This window comes from Giraffa tippelskirchi, chromosome 6 (assembly GCF_054371585.1).
Source record: "Giraffa tippelskirchi isolate mGirTip1 chromosome 6, T2T-mGirTip1v1.2.pri, whole genome shotgun sequence".
NCBI lineage: Eukaryota > Metazoa > Chordata > Mammalia > Artiodactyla > Giraffidae > Giraffa > Giraffa tippelskirchi.
In genome coordinates this window covers 139630174-139654294 of record NC_137280.1, presented here as the reverse complement: position 1 = coordinate 139654294, position 24121 = coordinate 139630174, and the positions used below count along the sequence as shown (strand labels likewise).

The following is a 24121-nucleotide window of genomic DNA, read 5'->3' as shown; positions in this document are numbered from 1 at the left end:
CGACACCAAGCTCCAAAAGCTTGCAGGAGAATTCTTAGGCATCATCCTCTAACCCAGTGATCTTTAACATGTCATCTCTGGATCACAGCAGCACCTCTGATGGGGAACTTATGAGAAATGCAGATTCTCAGGTGTCATCCTTGATCTCCTGAAATGGAAACTCCAGGGATGGGGAAGATAGCCATCTACAATATGTTTTAATAGGTCCTCTGGTCAACTTTGAGTCCTGCTCAAATTTGGGAACCACTGGTCGAGACCAAAGTCAGAGCCCCCAGTTTCCTCTAGGTACTTCTGGTGTTGAGTAAGAGGAAGGCGTGAATAGCAGAGAGAGTGGGGGCTGATGTCAGGGAAGAGGGAAGGCAGAATGCGGACACAGGGGTCAAAACCAGTCAGGGCACATCATAGACTCTGGTACTGACTATGAGTACTTTTCCTTTTCATCTGTTTCAGAAATTAGGACTTCATATATGGCTTCATTGAAAAAATAATTTTTTAAATTAAAAAACCCTCTGTTACAGGGAGTACTTCCCTTAGAACAGGAAAAGAAGTGTCCTGAGCTTTAAAAATCCCCTGCTCAGCCTCCTCTGACCACACGTATTCCCAGAAGAACAAGGGAACGTGCCCACCTGGGGCCCAGGACCTTCCAGACTCTGTTCCACACTTGGGGTCCCCGAATTGCCAGACCATACATGCCCACATCGCCTCCTGGGCCTGTGCTGCTGGCCTCTTGCCCAGCGTCATCTCATGGGTAGACTACACCATAGGAGTGCACTAAGAGGTCATGTATTATATCTTGTTTTTTAAATGTTCTATAGATTATGATGTTTTAGCATCTTGAAAACAACAATAACAAAAAACAGCTGTTTTACTGGAGAGAATCTATGCCTCCTGGGGCTAGCTGATTCTTAGAGAGAGCAAAGGACCCAGTCAGATGTATGCCTTTGAATGCAAACCAGCCAATCCTAAATTTATGCCGCAACCACTGCCTTATTAAACTCTTGTACCCTATGCCCCAAAGCATTCCAGGGCAGGTACCAGGTGACCAGAAACCATTCCTGTAGCTTAGATACCTCGGAAATATTCAACCAGCCAACCCTAAATATTTACACTGTCCTGCCTTGCTGTTCCAGCAAGACATTTTACATACATTGGTTTGTATATTATGGGTATTTTCCTATATGAAACACTACAAGGTGCAATTATCCAAGTGGCCAGACCCACAATTCAAGGTTGGCAAGAAAGATCTACACTACAGAGGAAAATGTGCCACAAATAGATGATGAAATGAGTGGATCATCTTTTATGGTGAGCCATCAATGAAAATTCTTTGCATTTTTCTGATTATAATGTAAGCCAACAGAAGAACCCAGTGAGCAGAGAGAAATGGCACTAGTCAGAAATTTTCTCAGAAAACACCCACATGGAATTTTAAATAAGCTTTGAATTAAACTAAAAACTGCCTTTTCCTAAGTTATTTTCTTGCCTGACAATAAAAGATATTTTTAAAATTATTTTTAAAGTCAGACAAGGTGTAGGTAACATGACCAGATTTGTCACAAACAGACCACACAGCTGATTTGCTGACTGTAAATTTCTATATTTGGCCAATATTTGGCCAAACCTAGTTATGTTTTGAAGGGAGAGGAAATTATTTTTATGAAGTTTGATGATTATGTTAAGCTGCAATAATTTCATCACTTTATAAAATTATCATGCTACACAAATCTTCCATTTATGAGAAGTATCAGCATCTTCAATGCCCAAGGCAAGGCTTGTCATCCTAACACACAAGACAATCCAGTCTTAACTTCAGGCAGCCCCTGATACATGTACACTCAGTGCATACAAGTTTCCTTCCAAATCTCATATCCTGAGGTTGTACTTTTTAAAATAATCTGCCCTGTGAATGGACAGTGGGAAAGTTCAGATCCAATATAGGACTGTGCAACTATTAACATATGAAGAGGTTCCCTGTAACACAACTTTAAAAGTCCACAACAAGTTGGTAGTTTCAAAGAGCAGCCCTCCACAGTATCTTTGGAGGGCACTAGGGAAAGCATGCAGTCACGATACCCTAATTTAGAATTACAGCGTTCTCCCTATGGGAAAATGCCTTCTGAGATTCAAACAAATGACACATCATTTGGAACACAGTGCATTTGGAGGTAGAAGACAAGCTCCGGTACTGTTAAGACTTCCTCACAAAGTAAACATAACTGCCTTTCAGGCAGAAGGTAAATTCTCTGGTAAGACTCAAGCGTTCACCTAAAATTGAGAGAGGAAGACATTCCCATATGTTCTACTCTTGTCCTTGTTGTTCAAGAGGATTCTATGTTGGTCAGTATTACCCATGATGAAAAATCCATTGCTAAGGTCAGTATAACTCCTGACTTTTCAAACAGGCTTATGATAAAAAAAAAAAAAAATGAGGAACAGTGAAGTACTTACACAAGTCTCTCAAGCTTACAAACACATGCAGATATTCCTAATTCTCAGAGTTTTATAGATCAGTAGCTTGACCCTCTCACTATACTACGAGTTAGTATAGCACAGTAACAGAGAACAGGGCCTCCAGTTCCAACACTTAACAGTTGGATGACCTTGAGCTTTCTTTCTGTGAAATGAGATTAATAGCAGTATTCACTCCCTTATGTGGTTGCAAAAATTAAACGAGTTATTACCTGCAATATGCTTACAGTATCACATATAGTCAATACTAAATAATAACACCACAATGATTACTATATTCAACAGGACCACTTTCCCATGTAATCAATCTCCTCACACAATCTCTCAATAAGAAAAATATACGTCAAAAGTTACAAATTTTAACTTCTTCTAAAAACATAGATAAAATAACTTGCTATTAAAAATACAGAAGTACAACAAGGAGGCATATATGTGCGTGCACGTGTGTGTGTATGTATGTGTGTGTGTTTATATACAGTCAAAGGCTGTCAAAAGATAAATTTTATATGTACAAAATTTATATATATACCATATTATTATATATATTATACAGTATGAATAATATAAAATTTATATATATGTGTGTGTGTATACACACACACACACACACACACACACACACACACACACACACACACACACACACACACACACACACACACACACACACACGGCTTCCCAGGTGGCACAATGGTAAAGAATCCGCCTGCCAATGCAGGAGACGCAAGAGACACAAGTTGGACCCCTGGGAAGATTCCCTGGAGTTGGAATGGCAACCCAGTCTAGTATTCTTGCCTGCAAAATTCCATGGACAGAGTCAGTGTTCTATAGTCCATGGGGTCACAAAGAGTTGGACACGACTGAGCAACTTAGCACACACACACATGTATGTATCATTTATCTTTGGGCAGCTTTTGATTTTGAAATGCTGAATAAGTTCCCTGATAGCTCAGTTGGTAAAGATTCCATCTGCAATGCAGGAGACCCCGGTTTGATTCTTGGGCTGTAACGATCCACTGGAGAAGGGATAGGCTACCCACTCTAGTATTCTTGGGCTTCCCTTGTGGCTCAGCTGGTAAAGAAACCGCCTGCAATGTGGGAGACCTGGATTCCATCCCTGGGTTGGAAAGATCCCCTGGAGAAGGGAACTGCTACCCACTCCAGTATTCTGGCCTGGAGAATTCCATGGACTGTGTAGTCCATGGGGTCACAAAGAGTCGGACATGACTGAGCAACTTTCACTTTCAATAAATAAGTAAAACAACCCTCAATCACTCATTAAACAAACATACATACAGAAGAGAGGACACTACTGATTTTGAGCCCATCTCATCACTGAATGCTGACACAAAGCATGGCTTGCTCCTGCACAAATAAAGCCAGTTAAGAAATCAGCAGACCCCACATTCTCATCAAGCCATTGAAACATGCTCCTGATGTGTCTCGAGGAGCAGAGGGGATGCCCAAGCTCCTCCTCTATGGAGGCAGCATTCTCCTTCTCCTAAGTGCTGCCAGGTATCTTTTAGGTAACAGGGATGGACTACAGCTACTGAGCTCAACTCTGACCAACATGTTTATCATTGAGAAGTGTGGCCAAGGACCAGGGTCAGTGTGGTTTTTCAGGATCAGAGGCTGCCATGCAGAGGATAAATTTTGAGCTGTAGAGTCAAAGGGCTTCAGAGTTCCAATCCAACTCCCAAGGGCTGTATGGTCTTTGATAAGTTACTCTCAACAGCCAAAGATATCCCATATGACTATGAATGACAATGGTACCCATAGGTATATCATGAGAGTTCAACCTGATGAATGTAGTCAAGTGTCCAGCACAGTTTCTGGCACCAAGTCAATGTCCATCTGAGTTACTGTTTCTCACCTACACTGCTGCAGCCTTGTTGTCCCTATGGTACCAAGATCCCACGACAATCTGCATTAGGATCATTATAAAACAACTGTACAGCCAGTCACAAACTCTTTCAAAACTCACAGTTCATTTGAAAATAAGAAGACAGGAAAACAATTAGTATGCCTTGCAAATAAGAAAAAGTCAGGTGGTCGGTTTTCTGAAACCCCAAAGCTAGACTTCAATTCCACATAATGAACTTTTCCACTTAGAGTAACTTTTATTTAATAAAATCTATAACATTGTATCTTCACTTAAGATGATCTTGCTTCCCACCATCAGTGGTGTGATGTCTCAATGTTCTTCACAGTTCAAGTCCTAGAAGAGGTTAATATATAGATGCAGTACCAACTTGCACCATGAGTACAGCATGGACTTTCATATGTCAATTGTTACACTAAATGCTTTACATGTGAGACCTCATTGAATGTTCAGAACACCAAAATGAAATGGATGCTGCTAACAGACCCATTTTCTAGATGAGAACACTGAGTCATGGGGAGGTTAATGAGTTCCCCAATGTCACACAGCCAGAAAAGTCAGAACTGAAGTCCAAGTCCTTTTGGACTCCAGAGTTCTTAACCAAAATGAACTCAGTATAACAAACCTTTAGTGTGTCATGATCTTTTCTGTTTTCCTGCCTCTGGGATGGTTTCCATTACCTCTCAGGAAAGATGCATGAAGTGAAAATCTTGGAGGTAGACTGTATTTTCCAAAGAGGATCCACTATAATATCTTTCATTCCACATGCTCCTTTTTCAAAATATGAGCTTGATAAAGGGAGTGGTTAGGGTATGGACTCCAGATTAGTTGGTTTGCATAGCAAAGGGCAAGTGTCGGCTATCTCTAAAAACTAACTAACCCTTTGAGGGTAGTCTCTCAAGCACCAGGAAGGTTCTAGATGTAAAATCATCATAAATACAGAAAATAAAAAGGCATCTTCCACAGATGGTTCCAGACCCAGCCATCAACTCAGTTCAAGACTTAAGGTCTTTTCAGTTGAGGCGCCAAACATTTTATAGCAGAGAAAATCTATCCTTGCTGTGTCTAGTCTGAATTCCTGACTGACAGAACCATGAACATAGTGAGGGAGCTGTTTTATCCCATGACATTTTACAGTAGAATAGTTTGTTATGCAGCAGTAGATAACCAATACTAAGTTTTGGCTTGAGTGATGACCGTTTCAATCAGTTCTAGTTCATTTTGCCTTGTGGAAGGGGGAATTCCTGAGTATACTCTTTCTCTTGGCATTACATTTTCACCAATTAGTGCTCATGAATGATATGAAAATGTGTTTAGGTTATTTTTCCCTATGCCTGCGGGAAGAGTTCTCACAGATTAGTGGTGCTAATTTTTCAATGTTCTATGAAAATTTCCCTTATTAAAAAGAGAAGAGACAAGCTGCAATTTTTAAATCTGCACCACCTGAGGCAGCCCCAGTGAAAAACATGTATCCTGACCTTCCTCAGCAAAAATGAGTTGCAGTCATTTGTCTAACTTGCACCAAACCAGAAGGATAAATTCTCCAGAGTGTGCACAGAACAGTAAGAAAGGAGCAAGCAGGGTTTGAAGAGGTCTTTCGATCTGATTTAGCTTGCATTTCACAATAACAGAACTCTGGTCTCAATATGATAGTAGCACCAACACAGAAGAGGGAAAAATTTATGTATTTTGAGGGAAGATATGAAAATTAAAATTCAAAGGCATACATCTATTTGAAAAAAGAATCTAAGAGCTTTGAAGATTCAACCCCATGAGACGTGGAAAAGTGACATGACAATCTCCATGTTAAGATAAAGAGAGAAATGAGGAAAGGCAGGAAAATAAATTAGGGACAAAGCTGAATTCTTCTCCTTCCACCTTATCAAAAATCACGTCTCTGGGGAGTTCAGAATACAGTCCCCTGTTGAGAAGGTAATTTTAAATGACAGGGGGAAAAAAGCCCTCATAGACTTGACTTTAAGTAAAAATAGTCACAGGTTATTAAGGCTTTCATCAAAAAGTAAAAACAAATGTATGATAATGTGTGACTTCCATTTTATCCCAATATATGCAACTATATATTTAGTAATAATTTTGGTCATAAAATCTAGAAGTTGCTTTGGGCTCAGAACAAAAAAGGATGAGTCAAAAATGACTGCAAAGTGTTTCTGATTCTATTCATACTTAAAATAGTCACTTGAATTTTTACTGAAACCTACTACACCCATCGCACCGTGGTATGATTTTCATGTCAGACAACACAGGCACACTTTCCAGAGTATATACTCTTCCCTTGAACTAAGGGAACTAATTCAACAAAAATAATCCATCAATTTGTTACTTCACAACCTTGAACAAAGACTCTGCTGTGCGACCAAATTATTTAGGTCCAGATTCTCAAACTGTGGTTGATCATCTGAATCAATAGAAGATTTTACTGAAAGGGATCTATGCAAAGATGGTGGTTTCACTCAGTACAAATGAGACAAGCTGCAATTTTCAAAAAACCTTTCCTCAATATCAAGAAGAAACGATAAAAATATTACTAAAAATAACAGCAGCAGTAGCAGCAGCAACAAAATAGAAATTCAGAAGCATTCAAGAGTCTAGATTAAAATATGGGACTTTCAAGCATGGTGATTGTACCTAACAACACTGCATCGTACACTTGAATTGGCTAAAACAATATATTTTTTTTTTGGTAGAATCAATGAACACTGCTGTAAACTGTTGCCAAAATCTGTTTGTGAAAGTCTTTGTATGTTTGATGTACATTTCCACCAGATTTCAAGTCATTCTGGCTACCAAATGCCACTATCTTGATGGTAAAAATTCTGGGTGCATAGTTTTGTGCCTGCCTGGTACACTGTTAACCAAGAACTGAAAGGCAACAGTCAGTTGTAAATATTAGCAGATTTCATGAACACCAGAGCCTGTTTTCATAGGGCAATTGGTGGTGAATCTGTTCACACAACTGGATGGGATTGGATCAGATAAGTGTGCTTCAATTTTGGCTTTCAACCAGCTTTGTACCACTATCTGTGAGGTTCTGTGCATGTATGGAGGCTTCACATAGTGCTTCTAGGTGCTTTTGACCTAGATTTGTCAGTTTCTTTCTTGTTTACATCACAGCTGGGATATCAACAACCAAAATGGGATCTGTGACTTTTAAAACCTAAATAAGTATTTTGGACTATGTCACTAACCAGGTTGTGAGACCCTATAGTCAATTACCTCAATAATTAATCAGATTTTAAAAATAGGTACTTAAAAGTTGCTATGAAGAGTAAAACTACTCAAAGTATTGGGGATACAGAGTGAAGGAAAGATGTGAAAAATAATCACAAGAATATTGCCTTCTTTAAGGTGAGACACCATTTCCTACAGGGAGGGATGTCACAATACAAATTTTAACTGATATTAAAATATTATATTTGTTTCAAGTGTAGGACATAATGATTTGATACATGTATACACTATGATCATCATAATTAGTTAATATCCATCACCACAATACTTGCAAATTTTTTCCTTATGATGAGAACTTTTAGGATATACTCTCTGAGCAACTTTCAAACATACAACACATGATCATTAATTATAGCTGCACATTACATCCCCAGAAATTACTACCTTATAACTGGAAGTTTGTACATGTTCACCAACTTCACCCATTTCACCCAGCCCTTCCCCTTCACCACCTGTCTCTGGCAACCACCAATCTGTTCTCTGCATGTATGAGTTGTGTGTGTGCGTGTATGTTTAGGTTCCACATGTAAGATCATATAGCATTTGTCTTTCTCTGTCTGATTTATTTCATTTAGCATAATGCCTACAAGGTCCAACCATGTTGTCTCCCATGGCGAGATTTCTATCTCTTTTACGGTTGAATTATATTTCATTGTGTATATATGTGTGTGTGTGTGTGTGTGTGTGTGTGTATACACACACACACACACACACATATATATATATATATATATATATATGCATGTGTGTGTATTATAAATAGTGCAACTAATATGGGGCTGAATATTATCTTTTAAAGACAGTGATTTAATTTCCTTCAGATAAATATACAGAAGTGAATGCTGGAACAGATGGCAGTTCTAGTTTTAATTTTTTGTGGAAACTCCCTATTGTTTTCCACAGTGGCTATATCAGTTTACATTCCCACTAACTGCACAGGGGTTCCCTTTTCTCCACTTTCTTGCTACATTTATCTTTTTGGTCTCTCTTTTTTGTGTGTTTTTGGTAATAGTCATTCTAACAAGTATGAGGTAATATCTCATTGTTAACACATCTTTAAATCGCAAGACACTGTACCTGTGGTGAAGTTCGTGGTTGAGGGGCAGAAGGCTTCTGCGTCTTACTGAGGACTCTCTTCACCCTCAAAGCAAAAAGAGTTACTCTTTAAGAGGCACTTTAAGGAACAAAGGACCACATTTGACCATTTTTAAAAGACTTGAGCTCTCAAAAAATCTTACATTGTAGTTTTGAAAGCACACATTAATTTCAACACATCTGCTATTAATTTTATTGTTAAACCTCATACTGATCCTTCAGAAGAGAGAATGGTTATGGTCAGTACACACACATGGTTATCAATTCAACTTCAAGATTTTGTTCCTAATAATAATGTCAGTACTATGAAAGCAAGAAAGAATGTATTTCATTAAAGCTTTAGGAAGGAAAAGGAGTGATGGTGATTATAGCTAATGATATCATACTATACACATCAATGCTGCTAAGACAGTAGAACTTAACTATTCTCAATACAAGAAAAAATAATGGTAATTATGTGACAGGAGAGAGGTTTTAGCTAATGCCACAGTGGTGGACATTCTGCAATACAGAAACAGGTCAAATTAACATACTGTACACCTTAAACTTATTCAACGTGATATGTCAATTATATCTCAATAAAGGTGGAAAAATAAAAATAAAATAGAACTTTTCTATTAGGCTGCAGTCCATGGGGTCGCGAAGAGTTGGACACGACTGAGCGACTTCACTTTCACTTTTCACCTTCATGCATTGGAGAAGGAAATGGCAACCCACTCCAGTGTTCTTGCCTGGAGAATCCCAGGGATGGGGGAGCCTGGTGGGCTGCCGTCTATGGGGTCGCACAGAGTCGGAGACGACTGAAGCGACTTAGCAGCAGCAGCAGCCCGATTTGTCCCTCCCTGCCTTTCAGCCTCATTCCACTCCTCCTATGGTGGGATGAACCTCCTTTGACTTCCTCTGAAGCACCAGGCTCTTTCAAGTCTTAAGGCTTTGCTCATCCTGGAACCTCTTCCTTCACCCATGATGCAGTCAACTACTCTTTTCCCTTTAGGTCTCAAGCTGAGCTAGAGACTCTCTGACCCCAGAGATTAAGTCACTCTCTCACTGCGCTAGGTTGTCACAGGGCCCTGCATTTCATGTGTCTCCTATTATGATGCGAATAGAACAGAGAATTATGTGTGGACTCTTTGCTTGATGTGTATCTCCTTCAACAAAACCTGAGCTGCAAAATGGCAGAAAACATAGCTTACAACCTATGTACCCCAGAACCTAAAACCTCCTCACCTCCTAGTGGATCCTCCATACATAACTGTTAAATGGATTGATAACAAACATCAAAGACTTTTCCTCTTGAATAGGATCAACGTTCACTTCTTTCCTAAATTCATTTCAAATTCTATTTTCTCTAGAAAGCTTTTCTTTTTGTTTTATAGTTGATTTACAATTTTGTGTTAGTTTCTGGTATACAGAAAAGTGACTCAATCTCCCTCCTGCACATGCTATATATACATATGTATATATATTATATATATACACAGACAAACATGGATATATCATATATATTTTTCCATATCCTTTTCCATTATGGTTTATCATAGGATATTGAATGCAGTTCCCTGTGTTATATAGTAGGATCTTACTGTTTATCTATTTTACATACAGTAGTTTGTATCTATTAATCACAAACTTCTACTGTATCCCTCCCCTCCTCCTTTGGTAACTTTAAGTTTGTTTTCCAGGTCTGTGAGTGTGTTTTGGAAATAAGTTAATTTGTATTGTATTTTGAATTCCACATATAAGTGACATCATATGATATGTTTATCTTTCTCTTTATGACTTACTTCACTTAGTATGATAATCTCTAGGTCCATCCATGTTGCTACAAATGGCATTATTTCATTTGTTTTTATGACTGAGTAGTATTCCACTGTATATCTATAACATATCTTCTTTACCCATTCATATGTCAATGGATATTTAGGTTGACTCCATGCCTTAGCTATGTTGAATAGTGCTCCTATGAACATTGGGGTTCCTATAACATATCTTTTTGAGTTAGAGTTTTAATCTTTTCTGGATATATGTCCAGGAGTAGGACTTCTGGATCATATGGTCTTTAGTTGTAGTTCTTTAAGGAATTCCATACTATTCTCCAGTGGCTGAATCACACCTTATATTCCCATTGACAGGGTAGGAGGGTTCCCTTTTCCACACCCTCTCCAGCATTTATTATTTGTTCAGTACAGTTCAGTCCCTCAGTCATGTCTGACTCTTTGCGACTCCATGGACTGCAGCACTCCAGGCCTCCCTGTCCATTGCTAACTCCCAGAGTTTACTCAAACCCATGTCCATGGAGTCGGTGATGCTATCCAACCATCTCATTCTGTTATCCCCTTCTCTTCCTGCTTTCAATCTTTCCCAGCATCAGGGTCTTTTCCAATGAGTCAGTTCTTCGCAACAGGTGGCCAAAGTATTGAAGTTTCAGTCTCAGGATCAGTCCCTTCCAATGAATATTCAGGACTGATTTCCTTTAGGATGGACTGGTTGGATCTCCTTGCAGTCTAAGGAACTCTTAAGAGTCTTCTCCAACACCACAGTTCAAAAGCATCAATTCTTCAGCACTCAGCTTTCTTTATGGTTAAACTCTCACATTCATACATGACCACTAGAAAAACCATAGCTTTGACTAGACAGGCCTTTGTCGGCAAAGTAATGACTCTGCTTTTTAATATGCTGACTAGGTTGGTCATAGCTTTTCTTCCAAGGAGCAAGTGTCTTTTAATTTCAAGGTTGCAGTCACCATCTGCAGCGATTTGGGAGCCCAGAAAAATAAATAGTCGGTCACTATTTCCACTGTTTCCCCATCTATTTGCCATGAAGTGATGGGACCAGAGGCCAAGATCTTAGTATATTAATGTTGAATTTTAAGCCAACTTTTTCACTCTCCTCTTTCACTTTCATGAAGAGGCTCTTTAGTTCTTCTTCGCTTTCTGCCGTAATGATGGTGCCATCTGCATATCTGAGGTTATTGATAGAAATTTCTCCTGGCAATCTTGATTCCAGCTTGTGCTTCATCCAGTCCAGTATTTCTCGTGATGTACTCTGCATATAAATTAAATAAGCAAGGTGACAATATATAGCTTTGACATACTCCTTTCCCACTTTGGAAACAGTCTATTGTTCCATGTCCAGTTCTAACTGTTGCTTCTTGACCTGCATACAGTATTCTCAGGAGGCAGGTCAAGTGATCTGGTATTACCATCTCTTGAAGAATTTTCCACAGGTTTATGGCTTCCTTTGTGGTGCAAAAGTTTAAAATTTTTATTAAATCCCATTGGTATATTTTTGTTATTGTTTCTATTTCCTTGGAAGATTGACCTAAACCACATTGCTATAATTTATGCCAGAAAATTCTTTGTCTATGTTATTCTAGGAGTTTTATGGTATTGTATATTACATTTAAGTCTTTAAGCCATTGTCAGTTCATTTTTGTGTAGGATGTGAGTGAATGTTTAATTTCATTGATTTACAGGTGGCTATTGGCTCAGGGGTAAAGAACTTGCCTAACAATAACAGCAGATGCAGGTTTGATTCCTGGGCCAGGAAAATCCCCTGGAGAAGCAAACAGCAACCCACTACAGTACTCTTGCCTGGGAAATCCCATGGAGAAAAGGAGCCTGGTGGGCTACAGTCCATGGAGGTCACAAAAGGGTCGGACATAACTTACCAACTGAACAACAACAAGCCAACTTCTAGAAAGCATTTCCTAACAATCTTCTATATGATATCAAGTCTTTGGCATGCAGGAAAAGAATCTAATAGAGAGATATTGTGGGTTCAGTTCCAGACCACTGCAGTAAGGAAAGTCACACAAATTTTCTGATTTCCCAGTGCAAATAAAAGGAGTGTTTCCACTATACTTCAGCCTATTAATTATGTGATAGCATTATGTCTAAAACATTGTCATATCTTCATGAAAAAATATGCATGGTTAAATTACTAACCATATCTGAGCCTTCAGTGAGTTATAATTTTAGGCAATAGTGACATCAAAGATCACTGAACACAAATCACCATAACAAATATAAAAAGAAAAAGTTTGAAGTATCATGAAAATTGCAAAAATAGGACCCAGAGATACAAAGCAAGTAAATGATGTTAGGAAAATGATGTTGATAGATTTAATCCAAGGTTGCCACAAACCTTCAATTTACAAAAATAAAAACCTACAATATCTGAAAGTATAGTAAAGTGAAGCCTGATAAAACCAATTATGCCTGCCCCTTATCTAAGGGTAATGCCCGCCAGAATTTCAAACACTTTGGTAAGTGTTCAATAAATATTTGATACACCAAACTCATTAGTTTGATTTTCTTTTTAAATTTCTATAGAAAATGAGCAACCTCATTTGATGTTTTAACATAAACAAGGAAAGCGTCAAAAGTCAAAACAGTCATTTGTCTTGGCTTAACATTCTTAATGTATACACCAAGAATAAAGACAAACAATAGCAGTGAAGCAGATAGTCATCTTTTTTTAACCAAAGAGGTATTTCCAACATTCTATAACTGGATATAAAAAAGAAAGTTTCTGAAGGAAGGGAGATGATAGTTATAAATGAATGGCAAGTTCAAAAGAAGGCTTATCATCACATATTGAGCATCACCCGCAAAAAATCATCTTTATTCAAAAGTTTCTTACCAAGTATTGCTTCCTTTCCCCTTCAACGTATCATGCAATCTTCCTAAAGTCTCCTAATCATACCACTGGCTCCCTCTTGAGCTTGGAGTTACAGCTGTGAAGTAGCAAAACTGGTTGACAGCTACATGCTGTTGGCTGAAAACTCCATTCAGTGTGATCTCTTTGAGCCTGAATTCACACTCAGCACCATGTACCACACTATGCTGTTTTAGAAAAACAGCTTGGTCCTTAAGAGATTAACCTTCCAGTCACAGGAAGATGCCTCACAGCCCCTGGGCACAGTCAAGCTGTGTAAAAACAGTGAAAGACTTAAATGGAGCTTTGAAGTATCAAACCATTTATTTGTATATCTATCTATGTTATAATTGTGTGTATGTAGTATTTACTCATGAAATGGAATTTGTCTGGCTCAGATAAAACTCTGAAAAGCATAGTGCTTTGCTTTTAGGTAATGTTTTTACACTTTCAAAAACCTTCACACAGATAATAAACAATTAGACAAAGAGAATAATATCCCTGACTTGGGAGGGTGTTTACACTGAGATTCTCAAAGTGCCTGTGAGCATGGAAGGAGAAGCATTAGCATAACCTGGGAACTTGTTAGAAGTGCAGATACCCGGGTCCTATCCAGCAATACTGATTCCCAAACATTGAAGATGAGTTTTACATGTCCCCAGCGACTGTAAGACATGCTCAAGTTTGAGAATTGCTGGCTTAGAGAAAGACATACAGCAGATTTGGCATGGTGATGGTGAAGATCACAGAAAATGCTCACCAATTGTTAGGGTTGAAACCTCACTCCTCCACTTCAGCAAATTGTTCAATGACATAGTCTCAGTTCCTCCATTTCAAAAATGTAAGTAATAGTAATATCACAAAGAGTTCCTGCAAAATTTAAATGGTAAGATGCATGAAATGCTTGGGATAGCATCCAGTAAACACTAGCAATTTCTGAATGGATCAGATTCATTAAAGTTGGGAAAGGCCTTGAGGCCAAGAGGGTAGGAAAACACTAAAATTATATATGACTAAAGAAAGTATAAGCCAATAAATAAATGCCAGTGCCCCAATGTTCAAAGCAGCATTATTTACAACGGCCACGATATGGAAACAACTTACACGTCCATCAACAGATGACTGGATAAAGAAGATGTGGTATATAAATACAATGGAATATTACTCAGCCATAAGTTAATGAAATTTTGCCATTTTCAGCAACATGAATGGACGTGGAGGGCATTATGCTAAGGGACATAAGCCAGAGAAAGACAAATACTGTATGATATCACTTACATGTGGAATCTAAAAAATACACTAACTAGTGAATATAATAAAAAAGAAGAAGGCTCAAATACATAGAGAACAAACCAGTGGTTACCAGGGGAGACAGGGAGATGGAGAGGGAAAATATAGGGATAGGGGATCAAGAGGTACAAGTTATTATGTATAAAATAAACTACAAGTATATATTGTATAGTACAGGGAATACAGCCTATATTTTATAATATCCATAAATGGGGTGTGACCTTTAAAAATCATAACTCACTGGGGCTCCCCTGGTGGCTCTGTGGTAGAAAATCCATCTGCCAATGCAGGAGACATAGGTTCAATCTCCGGTCTGGGAAGATCCCACATGCCACGGATCAACTAAGCCCCATGCACCACAACCACTCAGCCTGTGCTCTACAGCCCAGGAGACGCAAACACTGAAATCCACAAGCCCTAGAGCCTGTGCTCCAAACAAGAGAAGCCACCATGATGAAAAGCCCACACACCACAACTAGAGAGTAGCCCATGCTCTCCGCAGCTAGAGAAAAGCCCTTTCACCAATGAAGACCCAGCACAAACAAAACTAAAACTAAATAAAAAAGTGTGACTCACTATATTGTACATCTGTAAGCTATAAGATACTTTATATCAACTATATTCATATATCAGTTCAGTTCAGTCTCTCAGTCGTGTCCGATTCTTTGCAACCCCATGAATCGCAGCACACCAGGCCTCCCTGTCCATCACCAACTCCCGAAGTTTACTCAAACACATGTCCATCGAGTCGGTGATGCCATCCAGCCATCTCATCCTCTGTCATCCCCTTCTCCTCCTGCCCCAATCCTACCCAGCATCAGGGTCTTTTCCAATGAGTCAACTCTTTGCATGAGGTGGCCAAAGTATTGGAGTTTCAGCTTCAACATCAGTCCTTCCAATGAGCACCCAGGACTGATCTCCTTTAGGATGGACTGGTTGGATCTCCTTGCAGTCCAAGGGACTCTCAAGAGTCTTCTCCAACACCACAGTTCAAAAGCATCAATTCTTCGGCGCTAAGCTTTCTTCACCGTCCAACTCTCACATCCATATATGACCACTGGAAAAACCATAGCCTTGACTAGACGGACCTTTGTTGACAAAGTAATGTCTCTGCTTTTTAATATGCTATCAATTAGTATATATATATATATATATATATATATTTATTTATTTATAAAAATAAATAAATAAAATGACAATGCATGCATTCACTGCAAGGTTAAGTATTATTTTTATAAGTTGATTCATATGGAAATCCCAGCCTACCTCACAAGCATCACAAAATCTGATAACATCATATAAGTTCTCTCACGAGCTTTCCTTATCTATAACACAGATGGAGGAAGAGTAAGCAAAGATGGATATATCGTTACATCTTTATAACAGTTCTGCTATTTTTCAAGTCAATACATGTTATATCCAGAAATTCTCTGGCTGCCTTGTTTCAGTACCATTATTGATATTAAACATGTTTCTGTGGCTGCAGGAAAAATAAAACAGATATGTTTTTGTGCAAAACAGCTTAGAGGGAAGCACTGTTATCTCATAGCTGCTCAGAATCCTTAGTTTAAGAAACGGTAAATCCTCCCAATTGTACAGCTTGCAAGCATGCTTTTTTTTTTTTTTTCCTTTTGGCACACGGAAACAAGTCAAAGGCATCAAATGCTGGCTCTGACAGCTGTTGTCTCTCATTTTCAACATGACATGATGAGTTTCAAGACTTCAAGGCTGCTGCCCAGAAGTGGTAGTGAGGCCTGAGTAACTGGTTTGAAGAAAGAAGAAACTGAACAAAAGGAAAGAACAAACATGGTCTCATTTTTATTCTCAAGCTATCAGACTGGAGTTTATTTACTCCTGGTGGAATTCTACAAATCAAACCATGATTCTTCATGGTGCAAAATAAGCAAGGGTATATTCATCCTGTATTATATATGCACACTCTAGTGCCACAAAAAGATCAGATGGACACAGGAGGGTGGCTGGGCAGAAGAAACCTGCTTACTACCTGTTGAGAGTGTGATATGATTTCTTGCTTCCTCATAAGCCAAGAATATTCTCATTATATTTATATTTATTTAAAGCTACATATTATTTATATGTACCATACAAAGCTACATTATTTCCTTACAGAATGCAAAATAAAATTCATTGTTTTGGAATTGTGTACTGTCATTCCAGTAAGAGGAATTAGTGATTTGCACATTAAAATCCCTCTTGCCAATATTGAAATCCTCCATATTCAAATAGGAAGTAGATTCCATGTGTGAGGGAGTGAATGGTAACTGTAACCTAGTATGCTAGAAAAGATGGTGATGGTATTAAGTGGAACAAGGAACTGGCAATGACCCACAGGTCAAATAGAGCCACCATGGGCTAAGAGTCATTTCCACACTTTTAAATGGTTGAAAAAAATCCAAGAATAACATTTCATAACTCATGAAAATTATGTGAAATTCGAATTTCAGTGTCTATAAATAAAGTTTACTGGAATGCATACATATTGTCTGTGACTATTGTGATGTGACAAAGAGAGACACAGTATAGCCAACAAAGACTAAAATACTTACTATCTGGCTCTTTTTAGAGACAAATTTACCCACATTTGAGTTAAAGAACAAAAGAGGAGATGGGTTTACTGGTTCCATCTTTCACTGTTACACTTCCCTGCCAATTCCAAAGAAACATACACTCTTAAAAAATGTAATAATTACAATAATAGCAATAGCCACATTGCTTCCAGTGTTCTGGAGAAATGAAGCCTGCAAGATTTCATTGAATCCTCACACTAAACCTGTATTGTCATTATTATCATTCCAATTTTACAAAGGAGGAAGCTGGAGCTTAAAAAGCTTAAACTTGCCTGGTTAATAATTAGGACTTTTTTTTTTTTTTTACCTCTTTCAAACATCATTTATTCTTCAAAATATCACTCAGTACATTACTTTTAGTTTTGAGTATCTACCCTTCTTGTAGGACAATAAAAAATTGGAAAGTACAGCATGATGGAGGCTGAAAGATAAATTCAGTGTGAACAATGAAGGAAAATAGCATGCATTCTATAGTTGGTGCTGTTAGTTGTCTACCTATTATCTATATCCTCTCTTTTTGGTTAAAAGACCCTGATCCCATTCTTGGTGGATCTTTACCTATCCCTTCCTAAATCTCCTTGACAGCCAGAGAGATCCAAGGACAAGGTTTGAGTCAAGGAGATGCAGATAAAAGTCTGTTGGGAACTCTTGGAAAATATTTTGTTATAATAAAAGGAAAACTTATAATTGGAACCACTCTTGTTTTCTCTTTCTGTATGTTTTAAAAGTGGATGTGACATCTGGAATTAGAGCAGTCATCTTGTGATCATGATGCAACATGCACAGAGGTAAAACAAAGAATTGTAGAGATGCCACTTCTGAACCAATGATAGCAATAGCTATGTCCAGATTTCTTCATTTAGGTCCCCACCTGCAGCCATTCCTAATTGATAGAGCTACACAGCAAAGCAATACAAATCTAACTCATCTCTGCATTCAGTCCTTCCTGTTTCCTGGATGAATTGTCCCCAACACAAAATTTTTCAAACTCATGATATTTATAAATAAACAAATATTCTATATTTAACCCAGCTAAGACTTTATTAGAACCTAATAGCCATTCATTCTATCTTTCATTCTCTCACTCAAAAAATATATTTTAAGAATCTATAACTACATTTTTCCTCTAAGAGTTCTATAGTATCCATCCTTACATTTAAGTCTTTAATCCATTTTGAGTGTGTATGGTGTTAGGGTGTGTTAGGACACTCTCCAACATAAGCTGCAGAAATATCTTTTTTGATCTATCTCCTAGAGTAATGAAAGCAAAAACAAAAATTTAAAAATGGGACCTAATTAAACTTGAAAGCTTCTGCACAACAAAGGAAATCATAAAACGAAAAGACAAACTACATGACATGAGAAAATTTGCAAACAATGTGACCTACAAGAGATTAATCTCCAAAATATACAAACAGCTCATGCAGTTCAATATGAAAAAGTAACAACCCAATCAAAAGTGGGCAGAAGATCTAAATAGACATTTCTCCAAAGAAGACATACAGATGGCCAATAAGCACATGAAAATATGCCCAACATCACTAATTGCTAGAGAAATGCAAATCAAAACTACAATGAGGTACCACCACATACTTGTCAGAAAGGCCATCATCAAAAAATCTACAAACAATAAACACTGGAAAGGATGTGGAGAAAAGGGAGCCCCCCTACATTGCTGGTGGAAATGCAAACTGGTACAACCACTATGACAACAGTATGGAGGTTCCTTAAAAAACTAACAATAGATTTACCATAGCATCTAGCAATCTGACTCCTGGGGATATACTGGAAGAAAACTGTAATGCAAGGAGATACATGCACCCCAATGTTCACAGCAGCACTATTTACAACAGCCAATACATGGCAGCAACCAAAATGTCCATCAACAGAGAAATGGATAAGAAGGTGTGGTGTACACACACACACACATATAACTGAATTTTATTTAGTCATAAAAAAAAAACAAACAATGCCACTTGTAGCAACATAAAAGTTCCTAGAGATTATCATACTAAGTAAGTCAGAAAGAGAAAGACAAATACCATATAATATCACTTACATGGGGAATCTAATAAAAAATGATACCAATGGACTTATTTACATAACAGAAACCAACCTACAGATATCACAAATCTCAAAATCAAACTTATGTTTACCAAAAGGGAAACATGGGAGGAAGTGATAAATTGGGAGATTGGGATTAACATATACACACTACTATAGACAGAACAGATAACTAATAAGGACCTATTCTATAAAACAGGAAACTCAGTATTCTGTAATAACCTATATGAAAAGAAAAACTGAAAAAGAATGGATGCATGTGTGTGTGTATATATATTTATATATGTGTGTGTGTGTGTGTGTGTGTGAAACTGATTCACTTTGCTATATACCTGAAACTAGCACAACATTTTAACTCAATTATACTGCAATAAAATTTTCTTAAGAATCTATTAATATACATCAGGCACAGTTATAGATATTTAAGGAAAAGAAAGCCTCAGAACTCACAGAAGAGAAGAAACTCTTCTATAACCAGAAAGTCTAGTTGCAAGGGATCACTTCTGGTACCATACTCTGGAGCACCATGCGAAGCAACCATAAACAATCCAGTTGCTTACGTCAAAAAGATCTGGGTTTGAACTCATGTTTTCCACTTTTGAGCTGGGGAACTTATAAGAGTTACTTAACTTCCTCCTGAGCCTGTCTCTTCATCTGTAATGTGAGAATTATAATATCTTCTCATAATGTTGGTGGGTGATTCAGTGAGACAACTGTTGTGCCCAGAACAGCCTGACACAGAGTCAGTTAATGGAAGTTGCCATGATTATTGTTGTTATCAGCATACCAGGATATGAACAACATGTATTTAAGTGTTGATGAGGAAAGAAGATCGGATGGGAGACGGTAGACTTGAATCAGAACAGGCTGTCTGGAGAGAGGGACATCTTAGCTAGAAATGGAAAGATGAATAGGAGTTTGCTGGAGAGAAGTAAGAGGTAGAGTGGAATATTTTGAACTTGGATAACTGCCTTAGGGGAAAAGTGTTTGGCAGAGAGGGCAGATGGAGTAAATACTGGCATGAGCCCAAAGAACTGGCTGGCAATGAAACCGAAAGGCCACGCTGGAGCCAGATCGTGAGAGGCCTCATAAATACCAACCTGAGTCTGATGCTTTATCCCATAAGCAAGGAGAAACCTCTGAAGGATTGTGAGCAAGAGAGTGACATAACTGGGTCTCTGTTCTGGATGGATAATTGGCAGCAGAAAGGCAGATGGACTGGAGTCGCGAGAAATTGAATAACAAGAACCATTAGGAGGTTATTTCTATGAATCAACCAAAGGATAATGAGGAATCAAACTAGACAGTGATACTGGAGCATTGAGCAGGTGGAAAAGGGTAGCTTTTAGAGGTATTTGGGGAGCAGAAAGATAAAATTTAGAAACCAGTGGGTTTTAGAAGGTTAAGAAAGTTGAAACTCAAAATTGACTCTGAATTGTCTCAACTGTGGGGTTGCTGCTGCTGCTGCTAAGTTGCTTTAGTCATGTCCGACTCTGTGCAACCCCATAGACGGCAGCCCACCAGCCTCCCCCCTCCCGTCCCTGGGATTCTCCAGACAAGAACATTGGAGTGGGTTGCCATTTCCTTCTCCAATGCATGAAAGTGAAAAGTGAAAGCAAGGACGCTCAGTAGTGTCCGACTCTTAGCGACCCCATGGACTGCAGCCTACCAGGCTCCTCCGTCCATGGGATTTTCCAGGCAAGAGTACTGGAGTGGGTTGCCATTGCTTTCTCTGAACTGTGGGGTTGAGGGGCTATTAAATGCTACTAGCTATGAGAGGGATGTTCAGGAAGGATATTAATAAATGAAAATTCAAATTATAAGAATATGGTATTTTGGGGAAGTTAGCTATTTCTGTTGAGTCCTTACTCAAAAGTTGCCTAAGCCTTCTCGAATGCCACTCAAGCCTTCTTTGTCATGTGGCATCAGTGCATGGGAACAAGGATTGGCCACATTCTTTTCTTAACAGGCCGTTATGAACACTCGTGAAGGAAGTTTAATGAAAAAGATGATCTTCAGCTCCTCTACTGACAACTCTATAAGGGTTTTGCAATTGAGAAACACAACTCATACTCTACTGTCCACCTTGCTGCCACCATGTCTAGTGCAGGGCCTTCAAATGTAAGTGCTTAACAGGGTTGTTACTTTGATACAATGGTAAATCACACTTCTTAAGAGTCAACTTGAAACTCTTCAGTGGTCATCATGCAAACTCTGGAGAGACGACTGTGGAAGCAAGTATCAGAAGGAAAGAGTGTGGAGCTATCTGCATGAATCTGGACACTCAGTGCTTTGTCCATACAAAATACAGCATTCTATGGCCTGAGTCCCAAACTCTTCTCCGTGTTTCTATGTATGATCAGTTCTCAACCTATGACCCAGCTTTGCATGTTCTTCTCAATTTGCATCCTTCCCATCCTGCAAAGAAAGAAGAAATGGCAACCCATTCCAGTATTCCTGCCAGAAAAATCCCACAGACAGAGGAGTATGGCGGGCTACAGTCCATGGGGTTGCAAAGAGTTAGACATAGGTGAGATGAATCATCAGCCCACAAAATGGTGATTTAAAACAGTGGTCCCCAATCTCTTGGGCACCAGGGACCACTTTCATGGAAGAAAATTTTTCCACTGATCAGGGTGGGGGTTGGTTTGGGATGATTCTCATAAGGAGTGCACAACCTAGATGCATGCGCAGTTCACAGTAGAGTTCACACTCCTATGAGAATCTGATGCGACAGGAGGTAGGACTCAGCTAATAATGCTAGTGATGCTAGTGGTGGGGAGCTAGCTTGGCTCCCTGGCCTGCCACTCACCTCCTGCTGTGTGGCTCGGTTTCCAACAGGTCATAAACCGGTACCCACAAACTGTTTCAGGGCACATGCTTCCTGTATTAATCCTGCCAGAGATGATGTCATGCACATCACAAGCCACAGAGGAATCCTCTTATACTTTTTTCCATCTCTAACTTCTCTTGTTCTGTGTTCTCAAGCACCATTTCCCATTGCTCTCTAGAACCTTGGTTCCATGCATACTAATCATATATGCTAGGGGAATATAAGCATGGTGAAATAAGTTTGGTAAATAATAGATCCTTTTAATATGCTAAAATGCCCTGAATATATTCAGGAATAGAAGATCCTTCATAATATTTCTCATACTGACCTGATAGTGGATGTTTTAAATGAGTGTATCATCTCCAGGATGGATAAACAAAAGGTATACTGACCTACACACAAATATCAAAGAGTATTTTTAAATTTTTGGTCATAAGATATAGGGAATGAATAAATGAATGAAAAAGAAAGAAAGAAGGGAAAGGAGGAGGGCAGGGAGGAAAGGGAAAATGAAGAAAGGTAAGTCAATGGAATCATTGAAAAAATTACCTATTTTTTTTTAATCTCAAATTATTATCCCCCGCCCCCTTGAGATGCAAGCATACTCTATTCCTGACTGTATCAAGAGAAGAAGAATAGCATCAGGGATTCGAAAATGCAAAGAAGAAATTCTGAGGCATCCAAATTTAGGAAACTCCCTTTTAGAGAAAGACTATTATCTTGGGCAAACCCCCAAGAGGAGTCAGTCCCGTGAAAGAGGCAAAGTGCTCACAAGTAGGTGAGGGGTAACTCCAAAGGCACGGCCATCTATTAAAGCTGACAGCTGTCTGCCACCAAACATACTTCTCTCCTCTGTCCATTTTGTGAACCTCATTTGGTCAGCACTCCTGCTCCGTAAGGAATCAGTGCACTAATGTGAACTGCTACCACTCAAAAGTAATGGAGTGAGAATGCCATTATTTTAAATTGTTTGAAGCTATGCAGTCCCTAACTTCATTAGCTCCCCTTCTAGGAAACCTATCTACCAAATTCTGTGCCATCTACAGAAAAGGAAGAAAGCCACAGAAATGTCATTCTATTACAAATGCCATTCTCTTCATTACAATAACTCACACACAAATGTATATACATTTGACTTATGGTAGGCAGGAAAAGGGTCACACAAATATGCCCATGTCCTAACCCCTAGGATATGTCAATCCAATGAGATTATACTAGAATATCCTGGTAAACTATGGAAGAGCCTGAAAAGCAGAAGAGGTGGGAAAAACAAGAGTCAGAAAATGAGGCAGAGGAGAAGGCAAAAGCTGATAAACACAAGGAGAGTTCACGACCATGGGCTGAGGGCTGTTTATTCCATGAACTAAGAGTAGCCCCTGGCTGAAAACCTGGAACCACACAGAATTCTACCAAAAACTTGAGCAAGTCTAAAAGCAGACTGCCCCTCAGATAACAGCCCAGGCCTATCAACACCTTAACTTTGACCTCGTGACCATAAGCAGAGAATCTGAGTCATCTTGTACCTAGGCTTCCGACCCATGAAAACAGACAATAAATAGATATTTTTGTAAGCCATCAAATTTTTGGTAACTTGTTACTACAGTAATAAAAAATTCAAGATTTGTGTGAGTAATCCAAGAACATCAAAGATCCAACACGGTGAGCCTTACTTTGATTCATTCACCCAAATATCTGTTTTTGGAGTGTCTCATCTACTCTTGTTAGGCACATGGTGGTAACTTTTACATGAATTAAGCTCCCTAGTGGTGAACAAAAATAGGCATCCCCTCCACTGCTTTCAGTCCAGTTGGGGATAGAAATATTAAATGAACAACATTTACGTAAATACATACGCAAAGAGCAGTCAAATGGAGGGGGGGTGCTCGGCACTAAGAGTCTGTATCAGAGGTTCTGGTAGGAATGTGTCAACTAAAATTCCCTGGCATGTTAACAAATCGAGAAGGTGCAGATTTGAGGTAAGAAAGACCAGTG

The 24121-nt window shown here is 38.8% G+C and overlaps 1 protein-coding gene across 9 annotated transcripts in view; it reads right to left on the bottom strand.

The window, feature by feature from the left end:
* Positions 1-24121, bottom strand: part of LOC145510507 (uncharacterized) — a 546282-nt gene that overhangs the window by 249024 nt on the left and 273137 nt on the right. For 2 of the 9 annotated variants that reach the window (XR_014057064.1, XR_014057068.1), the window contains exons 2-3: positions 14115-14224; positions 8678-8734 (exon numbers count right to left, since the gene is read on the bottom strand). Coding sequence is in view for 1 of the 9 variants with exons in the window: in XM_081501901.1 (XP_081358027.1) it covers positions 8678-8741 (64 nt within the window). In the remaining 8 variants the exon portion in view is untranslated. Of the gene's footprint in view, positions 1-8677; positions 8742-9379; positions 9747-14114; positions 14225-24121 lie in introns of those variants that run through there. The other 7 variants (XR_014057067.1, XM_081501901.1, XR_014057065.1 and 4 more) reach the window with 6 other exon arrangements.